This window comes from Mobula hypostoma (assembly GCF_963921235.1).
Source record: "Mobula hypostoma chromosome 10 unlocalized genomic scaffold, sMobHyp1.1 SUPER_10_unloc_4, whole genome shotgun sequence".
In the NCBI taxonomy this organism is placed as follows: domain Eukaryota; kingdom Metazoa; phylum Chordata; class Chondrichthyes; order Myliobatiformes; family Myliobatidae; genus Mobula; species Mobula hypostoma.
Genome location: NW_026948139.1, coordinates 90,845 through 107,692, shown reverse-complemented (window position 1 = coordinate 107,692; position 16,848 = coordinate 90,845). Strand labels below are relative to the sequence as shown.

The following is a 16,848-nucleotide window of genomic DNA, read 5'->3' as shown; positions in this document are numbered from 1 at the left end:
GGGGTGTGTCAGTCACAGTGAGGGGTGAGAGGTGTGTCAGTTGTTACAGTGAGGGGTATGGGGAGTGTCACAGTGAGGGTTGTGGGGTGTGTCAGTGTCACAGTGATGGGTGTGGGGTGTGTCAGTGTTACAGTGAGGGGTGTAGGGTGTGTCGGTGTCACAGTGAGGGGTGTGGGGTGTGTCAGAGTTACAGTGAGGGGTGTGGGGTGTGTCAGTGTCACAGTGAGGGGTGTGGGGAGTGTCAGTGTTACAGTGAGGGGTGTGGGGTGTGTCAGTTGTTACAGTGAGGGGTGAGGGGTGTGGGGTGTGTCAGTTGTTACAGTGAGGTGTGTGGGGTGTGTCAGTGTTACAGTGTGGGTGTGGGGAGTGTCAGTGTTACAGTGAGGTGTGTGGGGTGTGTCGGTGTCACAGTGAGGGGTGAGGGGAGTGTCAGTGTCTCAGTGAGGGGTGTGGGGTGTGTCAGTGTTACAGTGAGGGGTGAGGTGTGTGGGGAGTGTCAGAGTCACAGTGTGGGGTGTGGGGAGTGTCAGTGTTACAGTGAGGGGTGTGGGTTGTGTCAGAGTCACAGTGAGGGGTGTGGGGAGTGTCAGTGTCACAGTGTGGGGAGTGTCAGTGTCACAGTGAGGGGTGTGGGGAGTGTCAGTGTTACAGTGTGGGGAGTGTCAGTGTCACAGTGAGGGGTGTGGGGTGTGTCAGTGTCAGAGTGAGGGGTGTGGGGAGTGTCAGTGTTACAGTGAGGGGTGAGGGATGTGTCAGTGTCACAGTGAGGGGTGTGGGGTGTGTCAGTGTTACAGTGAGGGATGAGGGGTGTGTCAGTGTCACAGTGAGGGGTGAGGGGTGTGGGGAGTGTCAGAGTCACAGTGAGGAGTGAGGGATATGTCAGTGTCCCAGTGAGGGGTGTGGGGTGTGTCAGTGTCACAGTGAAGGATGTGGGGTGTGAGGTGTGTCAGTGTCACAGTGAGAGATGTGGGGTGTGTCAGTGTCAGAGTGAGGGGTGAGGGGTGTGTCAGTGTCACAGTGAGGGGTGTGGGGTGTGTCAGTCACAGTGAGGGGTGAGAGGTGTGTCAGTTGTTACAGTGAGGGGTATGGGGAGTGTCACAGTGAGGGTTGTGGGGAGTGTCAGTGTCACAGTGATGGGTGTGGGGTGTGTCAGTGTTACAGTGAGGGGTGTAGGGTGTGTCGGTGTCACAGTGAGGGGTGTGGGGTGTGTCAGAGTTACAGTGAGGGGTGTGGGGTGTGTCAGTGTCACAGTGAGGGGTGTGGGGAGTGTCAGTGTTACAGTGAGGGGTGTGGGGTGTGTCAGTTGTTACAGTGAGGGGTGAGGGGTGTGGGGTGTGTCAGTTGTTACAGTGAGGTGTGTGGGGTGTGTCAGTGTTACAGTGAGGGTGTGGGGAGTGTCAGTGTTACAGTGAGGTGTGTGGGGTGTGTCGGTGTCACAGTGAGGGGTGAGGGGAGTGTCAGTGTCTCAGTGAGGGGTGTGGGGTGTGTCAGTGTTACAGTGAGGGGTGAGGTGTGTGGGGAGTGTCAGAGTCACAGTGTGGGGTGTGGGGAGTGTCAGTGTTACAGTGTGGGGTGTGGGTTGTGTCAGTGTCACAGTGAGGGGTGTGGGGTGTGTCAGTGTCACAGTGAGGGGTGTGGGGAGTGTCAGTGTTACAGTGTGGGGAGTGTCAGTGTCACAGTGAGGGGTGAGGGTTGTGTCAGTGTCACAGTGAGGGGTGTGGGGTGTGTCAGTGTCAGAGTGAGGGGTGTGGGGAGTGTCAGTGTTACAGTGAGGGGTGAGGGATGTGTCAGTGTCACAGTGAGGGGTGTGGGGTGTGTCAGTGTTACAGTGAGGGGTGTGGGGAGTGTCAGTGTCACAGTGAGGGGAGTGTCAGTGTCACAGTGAGGGGTGAGGGATGTGTCAGTGTCACAGTGAGGGGTGTGGGTGTGTCAGTGTCACAGTGTGGGGAGTGTCAGTGTCACAGTGAGGTGTGTGGGGTGTGTCAGTGTTACAGTGAGGGTGTGGGGAGTGTCAGTGTTACAGTGAGGGGTGTAGGGTGTGTCGGTGTCACAGTGAGGGGTGAGGGGAGTGTCAGTGTCTCAGTGAGGGGTGTGGGGTGTGTCAGTGTTACAGTGAGGGGTGAGGTGTGTGGGGAGTGTCAGAGTCACAGTGTGGGGTGTGGGGAGTGTCAGTGTTACAGTGAGGGGTGTGGGTTGTGTCAGAGTCACAGTGAGGGGTGTGGGGAGTGTCAGTGTCACAGTGAGGGGTGTGGGGAGTGTCAGTGTTACAGTGTGGGGAGTGTCAGTGTCACAGTGAGGGGTGAGGGATGTGTCAGTGTCACAGTGAGGGGTGTGGGGTGTGTCAGTGTCAGAGTGAGGGGTGTGGGGAGTGTCAGTGTTACAGTGAGGGGTGAGGGATGTGTCAGTGTCACAGTGAGGGGTGTGGGGTGTGTCAGTGTTACAGTGAGGGGTGTGGGAAGTGTCAGTGTCACAGTGAGGGGAGTGTCAGTGTCACAGTGAGGGGTGAGGGATGTGTCAGTGTCACAGTGAGGGGTGTGGGTGTGTCAGTGTCACAGTGTGGGGAGTGTCAGTGTCACAGTGAGGTGTGTGGGGTGTGTCAGTGTTACAGTGAGGGTGTGGGGAGTGTCAGTGTTACAGTGAGGGGTGTAGGGTGTGTCGGTGTCACAGTGAGGGGTGAGGGGAGTGTCAGTGTCTCAGTGAGGGGTGTGGGGTGTGTCAGTGTTACAGTGAGGGGTGAGGTGTGTGGGGAGTGTCAGAGTCACAGTGTGGGGTGTGGGGAGTGTCAGTGTTACAGTGAGGGGTGTGGGTTGTGTCAGAGTCACAGTGAGGGGTGTGGGGAGTGTCAGTGTCACAGTGAGGGGTGTGGGGAGTGTCAGTGTTACAGTGTGGGGAGTGTCAGTGTCACAGTGAGGGGTGAGGGATGTGTCAGTGTCACAGTTAGGGGTGTGGGGAGTGTCAGTGTCACAGTGTGGGGAGTGTCAGTGTCACAGTGAGGAGTGTGGGGAGTGTCAGTTTTACAGTGAGGGGTGTGCGGAGTGTCAGTGTCACAGTGAGGGGTGTGGGGAGTGTCAGTGTGACAGTGAGGGGTGTGGGTTGTGTCAGTGTCAGAGTGAGGGGCGTGGGTGTGTCAGTGTCACAGAGAGGGGTGAGGGGTGTGGGGAGTGTCAGTGTCACAGTGAGGGTTGAGGGATGTGTCAGTGTCAGAGTGAGGGGTGTGGGTGTGTCAGTGTCACAGTGTGGGGAGTGTCAGTATCACAGTGAGGGTTGAGGGATGTGTCAGTGTCACAGTGAGTGGTGTGGGGAGTGTCAATGTCACTGTGTGGGGAGTGTCAGTGTCACAGTGAGGGGTGTGGGGAGTGTCAGTGTCACAGTGTGGGGAGTGTCTGTGTCACAGTGAGGGGTGTGGGGAGTGTCAGTGTTACAGTGGGGGTGTTGTGAGTGTCAGTGTCACAGTGAGGTGTGTGGGGTGTGTCAGAGTCACAGTGAGGGGTGTGGGGAGTGTCAGTGTTACAGTGTGGGGAGTGTCAGTGTCACAGTGAGGGGTGTGGGGTGTGTCAGTGTTACAGTGAGGGGTGTGGGGAGTGTCAGTGTCACAGTGAGGGGAGTGTCAGTGTCATAGTGAGGGGTGAGGGATGTGTCAGTGTCACAGTGAGGGGGGTGGGTGTGTCAGTGTCACAGTGTGGGGAGTGTCAGAGTCACAGTGAGGGGTGAGGGATGTGTCAGTGTCACAGTGAGGGGTGTGGGGAGTGTCAGTGTCACAGTGTGGGGAGTGTCAGTGTCACAGTGAGGTGTGTGGGGTGTGTCGGTGTCACAGTGAGGGGTGAGGGGAGTGTCAGTGTCTCAGTGAGGGGTGTGGGGTGTGTCAGTGTTACAGTGAGGGGTGAGGTGTGTGGGGAGTGTCAGAGTCACAGTGTGGGGTGTGGGGAGTGTCAGTGTTACAGTGAGGGGTGTGGGTTGTGTCAGAGTCACAGTGAGGGGTGTGGGGAGTGTCAGTGTCACAGTGAGGGGTGTGGGGAGTGTCAGTGTTACAGTGTGGGGAGTGTCAGTGTCACAGTGAGGGGTGAGGGATGTGTCAGTGTCACAGTGAGGGGTGTGGGGTGTGTCAGTGTCACAGTGAGGGGTGTGGGGTGTGTCAGTGTTACAGTGAGGGATGAGGGGTGTGTCAGTGTCACAGTGAGGGGTGAGGGGTGTGGGGAGTGTCAGAGTCACAGTGAGGAGTGAGGGATATGTCAGTGTCCCAGTGAGGGGTGTGGGGTGTGTCAGTGTCACAGTGAAGGATGTGGGGTGTGAGGTGTGTCAGTGTCACAGTGAGAGATGTGGGGTGTGTCAGTGTCAGAGTGAGGGGTGAGGGGTGTGTCAGTCACAGTGAGGGGTGAGAGGTGTGTCAGTTGTTACAGTGAGGGGTGTGGGGAGTGTCACAGTGAGGGTTGTGGGGAGTGTCAGTGTCACAGTGAGGGGTGTGGGGCGTGTCAGTGTTACAGTGAGGGGTGTAGGGTGTGTCGGTGTCACAGTGAGGGGTGTGGGGTGTGTCAGAGTTACAGTGAGGGGTGTGGGGTGTGTCAGTGTCACAGTGAGGGGTGTGGGGAGTGTCAGTGTTACAGTGAGGGGTGTGGGGTGTGTCAGTGTCACAGTGAGGGGTGTGGGGTGTGTCAGTTGTTACAGTGAGGGGTGAGGGGTGTGGGGTGTGTCAGTTGTTACAGTGAGGTGTGTGGGGTGTGTCAGTGTTACAATGAGGGTGTGGGGAGTGTCAGTGTTACAGTGAGGTGTGTGGGGTGTGTCGGTGTCACAGTGAGGGGTGAGGGGAGTGTCAGTGTCACAGTGAGGGGTGTGGGGTGTGTCAGTGTTACTGTGAGGGGTGAGGTGTGTGGGGAGTGTCAGTGTCACAGTGTGGGGTGTGGGGAGTGTCAGTGTTACAGTGAGGGGTGTGGGTTGTGTCAGAGTCACAGTGAGGGGTGTGGGGAGTGTCAGTGTCACAGTGTGGGGAGTGTCAGTGTCACAGTGAGGGGTGTGGGGAGTGTCAGTGTTACAGTGTGGGGAGTGTCAGTGTCACAGTGAGGGGTGAGGGATGTGTCAGTGTCACAGTGAGGGGTGTGGGGTGTGTCAGTGTTACAGTGAGGGGTGTGGGGAGTGTCAGTGTCACAGTGAGGGGAGTGTCAGTGTCACAGTGAGGGGTGAGGGATGTGTCAGTGTCACAGTGAGGGGTGTGGGTGTGTCAGTGTCACAGTGTGGGGAGTGTCAGTGTCACAGTGAGGTGTGTGGGGTGTGTCAGTGTTACAGTGAGGGTGTGGGGAGTGTCAGTGTTACAGTGAGGGGTGTAGGGTGTGTCGGTGTCACAGTGAGGGGTGAGGGGAGTGTCAGTGTCTCAGTGAGGGGTGTGGGGTGTGTCAGTGTTACAGTGAGGGGTGAGGTGTGTGGGGAGTGTCAGAGTCACAGTGTGGGGTGTGGGGAGTGTCGGTGTTACAGTGAGGGGTGTGGGTTGTGTCAGAGTCACAGTGAGGGGTGTGGGGAGTGTCAGTGTCACAGTGAGGGGTGTGGGGAGTGTCAGTGTTACAGTGTGGGGAGTGTCAGTGTCACAGTGAGGGGTGAGGGATGTGTCAGTGTCACAGTGAGGGGTGTGGGGTGTGTCAGTGTCAGAGTGAGGGGTGTGGGGAGTGTCAGTGTTACAGTGAGGGGTGAGGGATGTGTCAGTGTCACAGTGAGGGGTGTGGGGTGTGTCAGTGTTACAGTGAGGGGTGTGGGGAGTGTCAGTGTCACAGTGAGGGGAGTGTCAGTGTCACAGTGAGGGGTGAGGGATGTGTCAGTGTCACAGTGAGGGGTGTGGGTGTGTCAGTGTCACAGTGTGGGGAGTGTCAGTGTCACAGTGAGGTGTGTGGGGTGTGTCAGTGTTACAGTGAGGGATGAGGGGTGTGTCAGAGTCACAGTGTGGGGTGTGGGATGTGTCAGTGTCACAGTGAGGGATGAGGGGTGTGGGGAGTGTCAGTGTTACAGTGAGGGGTGTGGGTTGTGTCAGAGTCACAGTGAGGGGTGTGGGATGTGTCAGTGTCACAGTGAGGGATGAGGGGTGTGGGGTGTGTCAGTGTCACAGTGAGGGGTGTGGGGTGTATCAGTGTTACAGTGAGGGTTGAGGGGTGTGGGGTGTGTCAGAGTCACAGTGAGGGGTGTGGGGTGTGTCAGTGTCACAGTGTGGGGAGTGTCAGTGTCACAGTGAGGTGTGTGGGGTGTGTCGGTGTCACAGTGAGGGGTGAGGTGTGTGGGGAGTGTCAGAGTCACAGTGTGGGGTGTGGGGAGTGTCAGTGTTACAGTGAGGGGTGTGGGTTGTGTCAGAGTCACAGTGAGGGGTGTGGGGAGTGTCAGTGTCACAGTGAGGGGTGTGGGGAGTTTCAGTGTTACAGTGTGGGGAGTGTCAGTGTCACAGTGAGGGGTGAGGGATGTGTCAGTGTCACAGTGAGGGGTGTGGGGTGTGTCAGTGTCACAGTGAGGGGTGTGGGGTGTGTCAGTGTTACAGTGAGGGATGAGGGGTGTGTCAGTGTCACAGTGAGGGGTGAGGGGTGTGGGGAGTGTCAGAGTCACAGTGAGGAGTGAGGGATATGTCAGTGTCCCAGTGAGGGGTGTGGGGTGTGTCAGTGTCACAGTGAAGGATGTGGGGTGTGAGGTGTGTCAGTGTCACAGTGAGAGATGTGGGGTGTGTCAGTGTCAGAGTGAGGGGTGAGGGGTGTGTCAGTGTCACAGTGAGGGGTGTGGGGTGTGTCAGTCACAGTGAGGGGTGAGAGGTGTGTCAGTTGTTACAGTGAGGGGTGTGGGGAGTGTCACAGTGAGGGTTGTGGGGAGTGTCAGTGTCACAGTGAGGGGTGTGGGGCGTGTCAGTGTTACAGTGAGGGGTGTAGGGTGTGTCGGTGTCACAGTGAGGGGTGTGGGGTGTGTCAGAGTTACAGTGAGGGGTGTGGGGTGTGTCAGTGTCACAGTGAGGGGTGTGGGGAGTGTCAGTGTTACAGTGAGGGGTGTGGGGTGTGTCAGTGTCACAGTGAGGGGTGTGGGGTGTGTCAGTTGTTACAGTGAGGGGTGAGGGGTGTGGGGTGTGTCAGTTGTTACAGTGAGGTGTGTGGGGTGTGTCAGTGTTACAGTGAGGGTGTGGGGAGTGTCAGTGTTACAGTGAGGTGTGTGGGGTGTGTCGGTGTCACAGTGAGGGGTGAGGGGAGTGTCAGTGTCTCAGTGAGGGGTGTGGGGTGTGTCAGTGTTACAGTGAGGGGTGAGGTGTGTGGGGAGTGTCAGAGTCACAGTGTGGGGTGTGGGGCGTGTCAGTGTTACAGTGAGGGGTGTGGGTTGTGTCAGAGTCACAGTGAGGGGTGTGGGTTGTGTCAGAGTCACAGTGAGGGGTGTGGGGAGTGTCAGTGTCACAGTGAGGGGTGTGGGGAGTGTCAGTGTTACAGTGTGGGGAGTGTCAGTGTCACAGTGAGGGGTGAGGGATGTGTCAGTGTCACAGTTAGGGGTGTGGGGAGTGTCAGTGTCACAGTGTGGGGAGTGTCAGTGTCACAGTGAGGAGTGTGGGGAGTGTCAGTTTTACAGTGAGGGGTGTGGGGAGTGTCAGTGTCACAGTGAGGGGTGTGGGGAGTGTCAGTGTGACAGTGAGGGGTGTGGGTTGTGTCAGTGTCAGAGTGAGGGGCGTGGGTGTGTCAGTGTCACAGAGAGGGGTGAGGGGTGTGGGGAGTGTCAGTGTCACAGTGAGGGTTGAGGGATGTGTCAGTGTCAGAGTGAGGGGTGTGGGTGTGTCAGTGTCACAGTGTGGGGAGTGTCAGTGTCACAGTGAGGGTTGAGGGATGTGTCAGTGTCACAGTGAGGGGTGTAGGGTGTGTCGGTGTCACAGTGAGGGGTGTGGGGTGTGTCAGAGTTACAGTGAGGGGTGTGGGGTGTGTCAGTGTCACAGTGAGGGGTGTGGGGTGTGTCAGTTGTTACAGTGAGGGGTGAGGGGTGTGGGGTGTGTCAGTTGTTACAGTGAGGTGTGTGGGGTGTGTCAGTGTTACTGTGAGGGTGTGGGGAGTGTCAGTGTTACAGTGAGGTGTGTGGGGTGTGTCGGTGTCACAGTGAGGGGTGAGGGGAGTGTCAGTGTCTCAGTGAGGGGTGTGGGGTGTGTCAGTGTTACAGTGAGGGGTGAGGTGTGTGGGGAGTGTCAGAGTCACAGTGTGGGGTGTGGGGAGTGTCAGTGTTACAGTGAGGGGTGTGGGTTGTGTCAGAGTCACAGTGAGGGGTGTGGGGAGTGTCAGTGTCACAGTGTGGGGAGTGTCAGTGTCACAGTGAGGGGTGTGGGGAGTGTCAGTGTTACAGTGTGGGGAGTGTCAGTGTCACAGTGAGGGGTGAGGGATGTGTCAGTGTCACAGTGAGGGGTGTGGGGTGTGTCAGTGTTACAGTGAGGGGTGTGGGGAGTGTCAGTGTCACAGTGAGGGGAGTGTCAGTGTCACAGTGAGGGGTGAGGGATGTGTCAGTGTCACAGTGAGGGGTGTGGGTGTGTCAGTGTCACAGTGTGGGGAGTGTCAGTGTCACAGTGAGGTGTGTGGGGTGTGTCAGTGTTACAGTGAGGGTGTGGGGAGTGTCAGTGTTACAGTGAGGGGTGTAGGGTGTGTCGGTGTCACAGTGAGGGGTGAGGGGAGTGTCAGTGTCTCAGTGAGGGGTGTGGGGTGTGTCAGTGTTACAGTGAGGGGTGAGGTGTGTGGGGAGTGTCAGAGTCACAGTGTGGGGTGTGGGGAGTGTCAGTGTTACAGTGAGGGGTGTGGGTTGTGTCAGAGTCACAGTGAGGGGTGTGGGGAGTGTCAGTGTCACAGTGAGGGGTGTGGGGAGTGTCAGTGTTACAGTGTGGGGAGTGTCAGTGTCACAGTGAGGGGTGAGGGATGTGTCAGTGTCACAGTGAGGGGTGTGGGGTGTGTCAGTGTCAGAGTGAGGGGTGTGGGGAGTGTCAGTGTTACAGTGAGGGGTGAGGGATGTGTCAGTGTCACAGTGAGGGGTGTGGGGTGTGTCAGTGTTACAGTGAGGGGTGTGGGGAGTGTCAGTGTCACAGTGAGGGGAGTGTCAGTGTCACAGTGAGGGGTGAGGGATGTGTCAGTGTCACAGTGAGGGGTGTGGGTGTGTCAGTGTCACAGTGTGGGGAGTGTCAGTGTCACAGTGAGGTGTGTGGGGTGTGTCAGTGTTACAGTGAGGGTGTGGGGAGTGTCAGTGTTACAGTGAGGGGTGTAGGGTGTGTCGGTGTCACAGTGAGGGGTGAGGGGAGTGTCAGTGTCTCAGTGAGGGGTGTGGGGTGTGTCAGTGTTACAGTGAGGGGTGAGGTGTGTGGGGAGTGTCAGAGTCACAGTGTGGGGTGTGGGGAGTGTCAGTGTTACAGTGAGGGGTGTGGGTTGTGTCAGAGTCACAGTGAGGGGTGTGGGGAGTGTCAGTGTCACAGTGAGGGGTGTGGGGAGTGTCAGTGTTACAGTGTGGGGAGTGTCAGTGTCACAGTGAGGGGTGAGGGATGTGTCAGTGTCACAGTGAGGGGTGTGGGGTGTGTCAGTGTCAGAGTGAGGGGTGTGGGGAGTGTCAGTGTTACAGTGAGGGGTGAGGGATGTGTCAGTGTCACAGTTAGGGGTGTGGGGAGTGTCAGTGTCATAGTGTGGGGAGTGTCAGTGTCACAGTGAGGAGTGTGGGGAGTGTCAGTTTTACAGTGAGGGGTGTGGGGAGTGTCAGTGTCACAGTGAGGGGTGTGGGGAGTGTCAGTGTGACAGTGAGGGGTGTGGGTTGTGTCAGTGTCAGAGTGAGGGGCGTGGGTGTGTCAGTGTCACAGAGAGGGGTGAGGGGTGTGGGGAGTGTCAGTGTCACAGTGAGGGTTGAGGGATGTGTCAGTGTCAGAGTGAGGGGTGTGGGTGTGTCAGTGTCACAGTGTGGGGAGTGTCAGTGTCACAGTGAGGGTTGAGGGATGTGTCAGTGTCACAGTGAGTGGTGTGGGGAGTGTCAATGTCACTGTGTGGGGAGTGTCAGTGTCACAGTGAGGGGTGTGGGGAGTGTCAGTGTCACAGTGTGGGGAGTGTCTGTGTCACAGTGAGGGGTGTGGGGAGTGTCAGTGTTACAGTGGGGGTGTTGTGAGTGTCAGTGTCACAGTGAGGTGTGTGGGGTGTGTCAGAGTCACAGTGAGGGGTGTGGGGAGTGTCAGTGTTACAGTGTGGGGAGTGTCAGTGTCACAGTGAGGGGTGTGGGGTGTGTCAGTGTTACAGTGAGGGGTGTGGGGAGTGTCAGTGTCACAGTGAGGGGAGTGTCAGTGTCACAGTGAGGGGTGAGGGATGTGTCAGTGTCACAGTGAGGGGTGTGGGTGTGTCAGTGTCACAGTGTGGGGAGTGTCAGTGTCACAGTGAGGGGTGAGGGATGTGTCAGTGTCACAGTGAGGGGTGTGGGGTGTGTCAGTGTCAGAGTGAGGGGTGTGGGGAGTGTCAGTGTCACAGTGAGGGGTGTGGGGAGTGTCAGTGTTACAGTGTGGGGAGTGTCAGTGTCACAGTGAGGGGTGAGGGATGTGTCAGTGTCACAGTGAGGGGTGTGGGGTGTGTCAGTGTCAGAGTGAGGGGTGTGGGGAGTGTCAGTGTTACAGTGAGGGGTGTGGGAGTGTCAGTGTCAGAGTGAGGGGTGTGGGGAGTGTCAGTGTTACAGTGTGGGGAGTGTCAGTGTCACAGTGAGGGGTGAGGGATGTGTCAGTGTCACAGTGAGGGGTGTGGGGTGTGTCAGTGTTACAGTGAGGGGTGAGGGATGTGTCAGTGTCACAGTTAGGGGTGTGGGGAGTGTCAGTGTCACAGTGAGGAGTGTGGGGAGTGTCAGTTTTACAGTGAGGGGTGTGGGGAGTGTCAGTGTCACAGTGAGGGGTGTGGGGAGTGTCAGTGTGACAGTGAGGGGTGTGGGTTGTGTCAGTGTCAGAGTGAGGGGCGTGGGTGTGTCAGTGTCACAGAGAGGGGTGAGGGGTGTGGGGAGTGTCAGTGTCACAGTGAGGGTTGAGGGATGTGTCAGTGTCAGAGTGAGGGGTGTGGGTGTGTCAGTGTCACAGTGTGGGGAGTGTCAGTGTCACAGTGAGGGTTGAGGGATGTGTCAGTGTCACAGTGAGTGGTGTGGGGAGTGTCAATGTCACTGTGTGGGGAGTGTCAGTGTCACAGTGAGGGGTGTGGGGAGTGTCAGTGTCACAGTGTGGGGAGTGTCTGTGTCACAGTGAGGGGTGTGGGGAGTGTCAGTGCTACAGTGGGGGTGTGGGGAGTGTCAGTGTCACAGTGAGGTGTGTGGGGTGTGTCAGAGTCACAGTGAGGGATGAGCGGTGTGGGTGTGTCAGTGTCAGAGTGAGGGGTGTGGGTGTGTCAGTGTCAGTGTCACAGTGAGGGGTGAGGGCTATTTGTCAGGGACACTATCTGATATTTATTTTTCCGACATAGGAGGTCGCTGAACCTCTTTTTGACCTGAAGTTGGGGATGGAACAATTGGCCGGGAACAAGACCTTTCACTGTATCCTTGCAACCCTGCTGGCCATTGGCAACTTCCTCAACGGTGTGAACGTAAGCATTGTGTCTCATAACCTCTCCACGAGGCAGGGTGAGGCTCCCTCTGCACCGTCCCGTCACACAACCTCTGTGACAGCGTCAGACATGGGGTGGGGCTTCCTCCGCACCGTCCTGTCACGCACTCCCAGGGACAGGGTCAGATACAGGGTGAGGCTGCCTCCGCACCGTCCCGTCACGCACCCCCAGGGACAGGGTCAGACACAGGGTGAGGCTGCCTCCGCACCGTCCCGTCACGCACCCCCAGGGACAGGGTCAGACACAGGGTGAGGCTGCCTCCGCACCGTCCCGTCACGCACTCCCAGGGACAGGGTCAGACACAGGGTGAGGCTCCCTCCGCACCGTCCCGTCACGCACTCCCAGGGACAGGGTCAGACACAGGGTGAGGCTCCCTCCACACCGTCCCGTCACACACTCCCAGGGACAGGGTCAGACACAGGGTGAGGCTGCCTCTGCACTGTCTCGTCACACACCCCCAGGGACAGGGTCAGACATAGGGTGAGGCTGCCTCCGGACCGTCCCGTCACGCACCCCCAGGGACAGGGTCAGACACAGGGTGAGGCTCCCTCCGCACCGTCCCGTCACGCACTCCCAGGGACAGGATGTCCGCATCCAGTTTTGATGTCGGGATTACACGGGGGGCGGGGGGTTGACAAAGAGGCAGGGTTCTGAGATTGAGCGGCTTGAGAGAGCGTTGCTTGACCTAGAGTTCCGTCTTGGTCCGACCGCTGGAGACCAACAGCTATGGCAGGAATACCAGGAGAAGGACTCACCAAGGTATCTGCTGCTCCAGCAGTCCCGAGGTGCGTACGTGAGGTCACGGATCCAAATGCTGCAGGATTTGGACCGTGGCTCACCCTTCTTCTACTCGTTGGAGAGATGGCGGAGTGTTTAAGAGCAGTTTAGCGCAGTTGGCTCCTCCATCACGGACCCTGGTGAAGTCAATAAAGAAGTCCGCTCATTCTGTCGGCCCTTATTCTCACCAGACCCGTGCAATGAGATCTGGAAAAAATTGCCTAAGGTCAGTCCAGAGGATGCAGTGCGTCTGGATGCCCCCCTGACTCGGGAGGAGCTGTCCACTGCCCTTCGGCAACTCCGGAGGGGCAAGTCCCCTGGCTTAGATGGACTGAGTGTAGAGTTTTATCAGGCTTTTTGGGATGTCCTGGGGGATGATTACAGCCTTGTCCTAGGGGACAGCCTGGCCACCGGGGAAATGCCCCTCTCATGGCGAAGAGCTGTTGTGGTCCTACTGCCCAAGAAGGGAGACCTCCGACTGCTGAAGAACTGGCGGCCGGTCTCCCTCTTGTGCGCGGACTACAAGATCTTCGCCCGGGTAATGGCCAACCGTCTTTGCTCGGTATTGAGATAGGTTCTGACTAATCTTGCACCGTCCTGGGCCACTCCATTCAGGACGGGACCTGATCCACTTGCTCCAGGAGACTGGGTCTCCGGCAGCGTTTCTTTCTCTTGACCAGGAGAAGGCGTTTGACCGGGTACACCAGTTTCCTGGTGGGCACTCTGCAGGCTTTTGGGCTCGGACCACACTTTGTGGCCCGAGTTCGGCTCTTATACTCTGCCGCAGAGTGCCGTATTAAGGTTAACGGATCACTGACAGCACCCATTCCCTTCAGAAGAGGAGTACGTCAGAGGTGTCCCATGTCTGGCCAACGCCCCAGTCGGGCCATGAAGGAAGCTAGTGGACTTCTTCTGGGGAAACAGGAAACACTGGGTCTCCGCAGCGGTGGTGAGTCTCCCAGTGGGAGAGGGCGGACAGTCGCTGGTGTGTGTACGCACACGACTGGTGGCTCTCCGCCTCAGGACTCTGCAGAGATTCCTGTACGCCGAGCACCCTCCCAGGTGGCACGTGTTGGCGACTTTCTTCCTCCGGAGGGGCCGCTGTCTTCGCGAAGATATGCAGCTACTGCCGGCGGGCGTCAGCCGTGCTGCTCTGCGGAGGCTGCCCGGCTTCTATCAGGACCCACTGAGAGTCTGGAACATGGTTGCCTCAGGCCGGGAATCCCCTCCTCTGGCAGACGGCGGGGTCCTGGCCGACCCCTGCCCTACCTCAACGGATGTCGGTACGGCTCAGGTGTGTGGACCGACTCGGGCTGAGCTGCTCGTCGGGCCCAGGCCCCGCAGCCTTACCCGAGAGACGAATCGACACAACTTGAGCCGTCTCTCATCGACACCCACAATCCCATTCAAGGATACAGGTAGGAGGTAACTTTATGGGCTGCTGCTCCACACCCTCCACTTCCTAGCCCTTGTCCACCGTCCCGACACGCCATGGCGGTCGGTCTGTCCACCTGGAGGTGAGGGGGGGGGGGGGGTCCCCAGTGGAAGTCCCTTTACAAGGGGGTTCTTCCCATCAACCTTGGGGATCTGGGGGGGAGGGTGCTGCATAGAGCGGTGCCCTGCAATAAGTTCTTTAGTCTGTACACGGATCGCCCAGCCGCATGCTACTTCTGCGGGCTGGAGGAGACCGTGTACCATATGTACGTGGAGTGTGCGAGGCTGCAGTCCCTTTTTGCGTATCTGCGAGGACTTCTGGTTACATTTTACCCCACCCTATTTATATACGGTCATCCAGTAAGGAGGGGGGCACAGAGGGTGAGGATGTCCTTGTCAACTTGCTCCTGGGGCTGGCGAAAATTGCCATCCGTGGGAACTGGAAATGGGTGTCGGCGGGATCTGCCCGGGCAGACTGCCTGGCCATGTTTCGGGGGTACGTTCGTGCTCGGGTAAATATTGAGAGGGAACACGCGCAGTCCACGGCGACCATAGAGGCGTTCCGGGACCGTTCGGCTCCGCGGGGAGTTAGCGGCGTCATTGACAGAGATGGAAGCATTTTAGTTTAACGTCGTTTGTCTAGTAATTGTGTTAGTCACAGGTTTGTATATTTTGTAGCACTGAATTTGTAATAAAGATATTTTGTTAAAAAAGGGGACAGGATGGGGGTCACTCCCTCTGGTGGGCTCCTTGTGAGCTGTGGTGGGGTCGCGAGTTCTGCCTCTTGTGCTCGTGGACAGCGTGCGGTTGTGTTTTGTGAACGTGTTTGACCCCAGACTCAGCTGGATGTGGGGGAAATAGGTTAGACAATGCCCCAAACCTCCGAGCGACTGACCAAGGACCCAATTACTGTCCCGGCCCTCGGCGTGACAGCCCGGCCCTCGGCGTGTCCATCCCGACCCTCGGCGTGACCATCCCGACCCTCGGCGTGTCCATCCCGGCCCTCGGCGTGACAGCCCGACCCTCGGCGTGTCCATCCCGGCCCTCGGCGTGACAGCCCGACCCTCGGCGTGTCCATCCCGGCCCTCAGCTTGACCAACCCAATCCTCGGCGTGACAGCCCGGCCCTTGCGTGTCCATCCCGGCCCTTGCGTGTCCATCCTGACCCTCGGCGTGACAGCCCGACCCTCGGCGTGTCCATCCCGGCCCTCGGCGTGACAGCCCGGCCCTCGCGTGACCATCCCAATCCTCTGGTTGCTGGCCACGTCGCACTCACTGGGTCGGTGGTGCTGGTGGGTGGGTGGCCGTGGGGGTGGAGGGTGTTGTCCGGCGGTTCGGCCACTTTAGGCGGCCCCAAGGGCGCGCTGACGTTCGCTGTGCTCGACAGGCAAAGGGCTTCGAGCTGTGGTACCTGGAGCGGGTGCCGGGCGTGAAGGACACCGTGTGCAAGAAGCCTCTGCTGCACCACGCCTGCTCGATCATCGTGCAGAACTTCCCCGACACCACCGACCTCTACTCCGAGATCACCGCGCTCACCCGCTCAACCAAGGTAGCCCGCCATGGCGGTCGCGACTGATCCCCACCTCGGCCGCATCGGCCAAGATCGCATCTCCTCCCCCCCCCCCCACCTCGGCCGCATCGGCCAAGATCGCAACTCCTCACCCTCCCCCCCACCTCGGCCGCATCGGCCAAGATCGCATCTCCTCACCCTCCCCCCCACCTCGGCCGCATCGGCCAAGATCGCAACTTCTCACCCCCCCCCCACCTCGGCCGCATCGGCCAAGATCGCATCTCCTCACCCCCCCCCACCTCGGCCTCATCGGCCAAGATCGCATCTCCTCACACCCCCCTCCCCCGTAACCGTCGGTTCTCCCCCCACCCCACCTCGGCCGCATCGGCCAAGATCGCAACTCCTCACCCCCCCCCACCCCACCTCGGCCGCATCGGCCAAGATCGCATCTCCTCACACCCCCCTCCCCCGTAACCGTCGGATCTCCCCCCACCCCACCTCAACTGCCAAAAAGGACTTGCTGTACCTTCCCCCGTCCCTTGCAACGCTGGTATCTCCGTCTCCTCATGGCGGCCCGATGCATTTGCCACTCCCTCTGCATCCACCACATCAGCTGCTCCCCGTCCCCCGTCTTTTCTCGTTAATCATTATTTTCCGTTTCCTCCCTCCATCTCTCCGTTTCCCTCTCCATCTTCTTTTTCTTCTCCTCATCTTTCTTTCTGCATCTCAGTCCTTGTCACGTTCTCTCCACCTACCTTTGTGTCTATTTTAATCCCTGTGTCTGTCCCTCCCTCTCCTCCTCTGTCTATCTCCTTCTATCCGCCTGTCTCGGTCTCCGGGTTCTCCCTCTCTCCCTCTCTCTCTCCATCCTTGCCGTCCCGCTCCCTCCGTTTTGTTCTCGCTCTATTGATCATTCTGACACCGTCTATTTGTCTGTTTAATTCCCCCCACCCTTTCCCTCCCTCCTTTCTTTCTTCACCATCTCTCTTTCTGTCCCTTTCTCCACCTCTTCATTTGCCCTCTCTCTCTGTCTGCCGCCCCCTCTCACACTCTATATGTTCGTGCCCCGTCTCCCCTGCTGCCGTGTTCCTCGCTCCCCGCTGCGGCTCTGCCCCGTCCGCTGTGAATCCACATGAGCGAGGGCGAATCTCACCCCACCCCTCCCTCTGCCGCCAGGTTGACTTCGTGCAGCTGCAGACCGACCTGGCCCAGCTCGAGTACAACTGCAAGGCGTCCTGGGATCACCTGAAGTCGATCAGCAGGCGGGACAGGAACGCCGCCTTCCGCAGCAGCGCGGCAGCCTTTTTGCGGGAGGCCGCTCAGCGCACCATCATCCTGAAGGCCGTCTACCGGCGAGTGAGCAACAGGTGGGTGACCGTGCGAGTTCCACTCTCCCCCTCTGCCCACCCCGTCTCCTTCTCGGCATTACACCCTCTCCCTCTCCACCCGCTCTATCTCCTTCTGTCCGTTCCTCTGTCCCTTTCTCCATCTCTCCCCGCCTGCATCTCTTCCTGACCATCTACCCCATCCCTTTTCCCCTCATCCCTCTCCCCTCTCCCTCTCTTCC

The 16,848-nt window shown here is 58.4% G+C and overlaps 1 protein-coding gene across 1 annotated transcript in view; it reads left to right on the top strand.

Annotated features, from left to right (window-relative positions):
• The window catches only part of LOC134341256 (FH1/FH2 domain-containing protein 3-like), a 67,522-nt gene that overhangs the window by 29,490 nt on the left and 21,184 nt on the right, over positions 1 to 16,848 (top strand). The window contains exons 4-6 of the mRNA XM_063039113.1: positions 11,421 to 11,540; positions 15,159 to 15,320; positions 16,458 to 16,648. Coding sequence (XP_062895183.1) covers positions 11,421 to 11,540; positions 15,159 to 15,320; positions 16,458 to 16,648 — 473 coding nt within the window. The remainder of the gene's footprint in view (positions 1 to 11,420; positions 11,541 to 15,158; positions 15,321 to 16,457; positions 16,649 to 16,848) is intronic.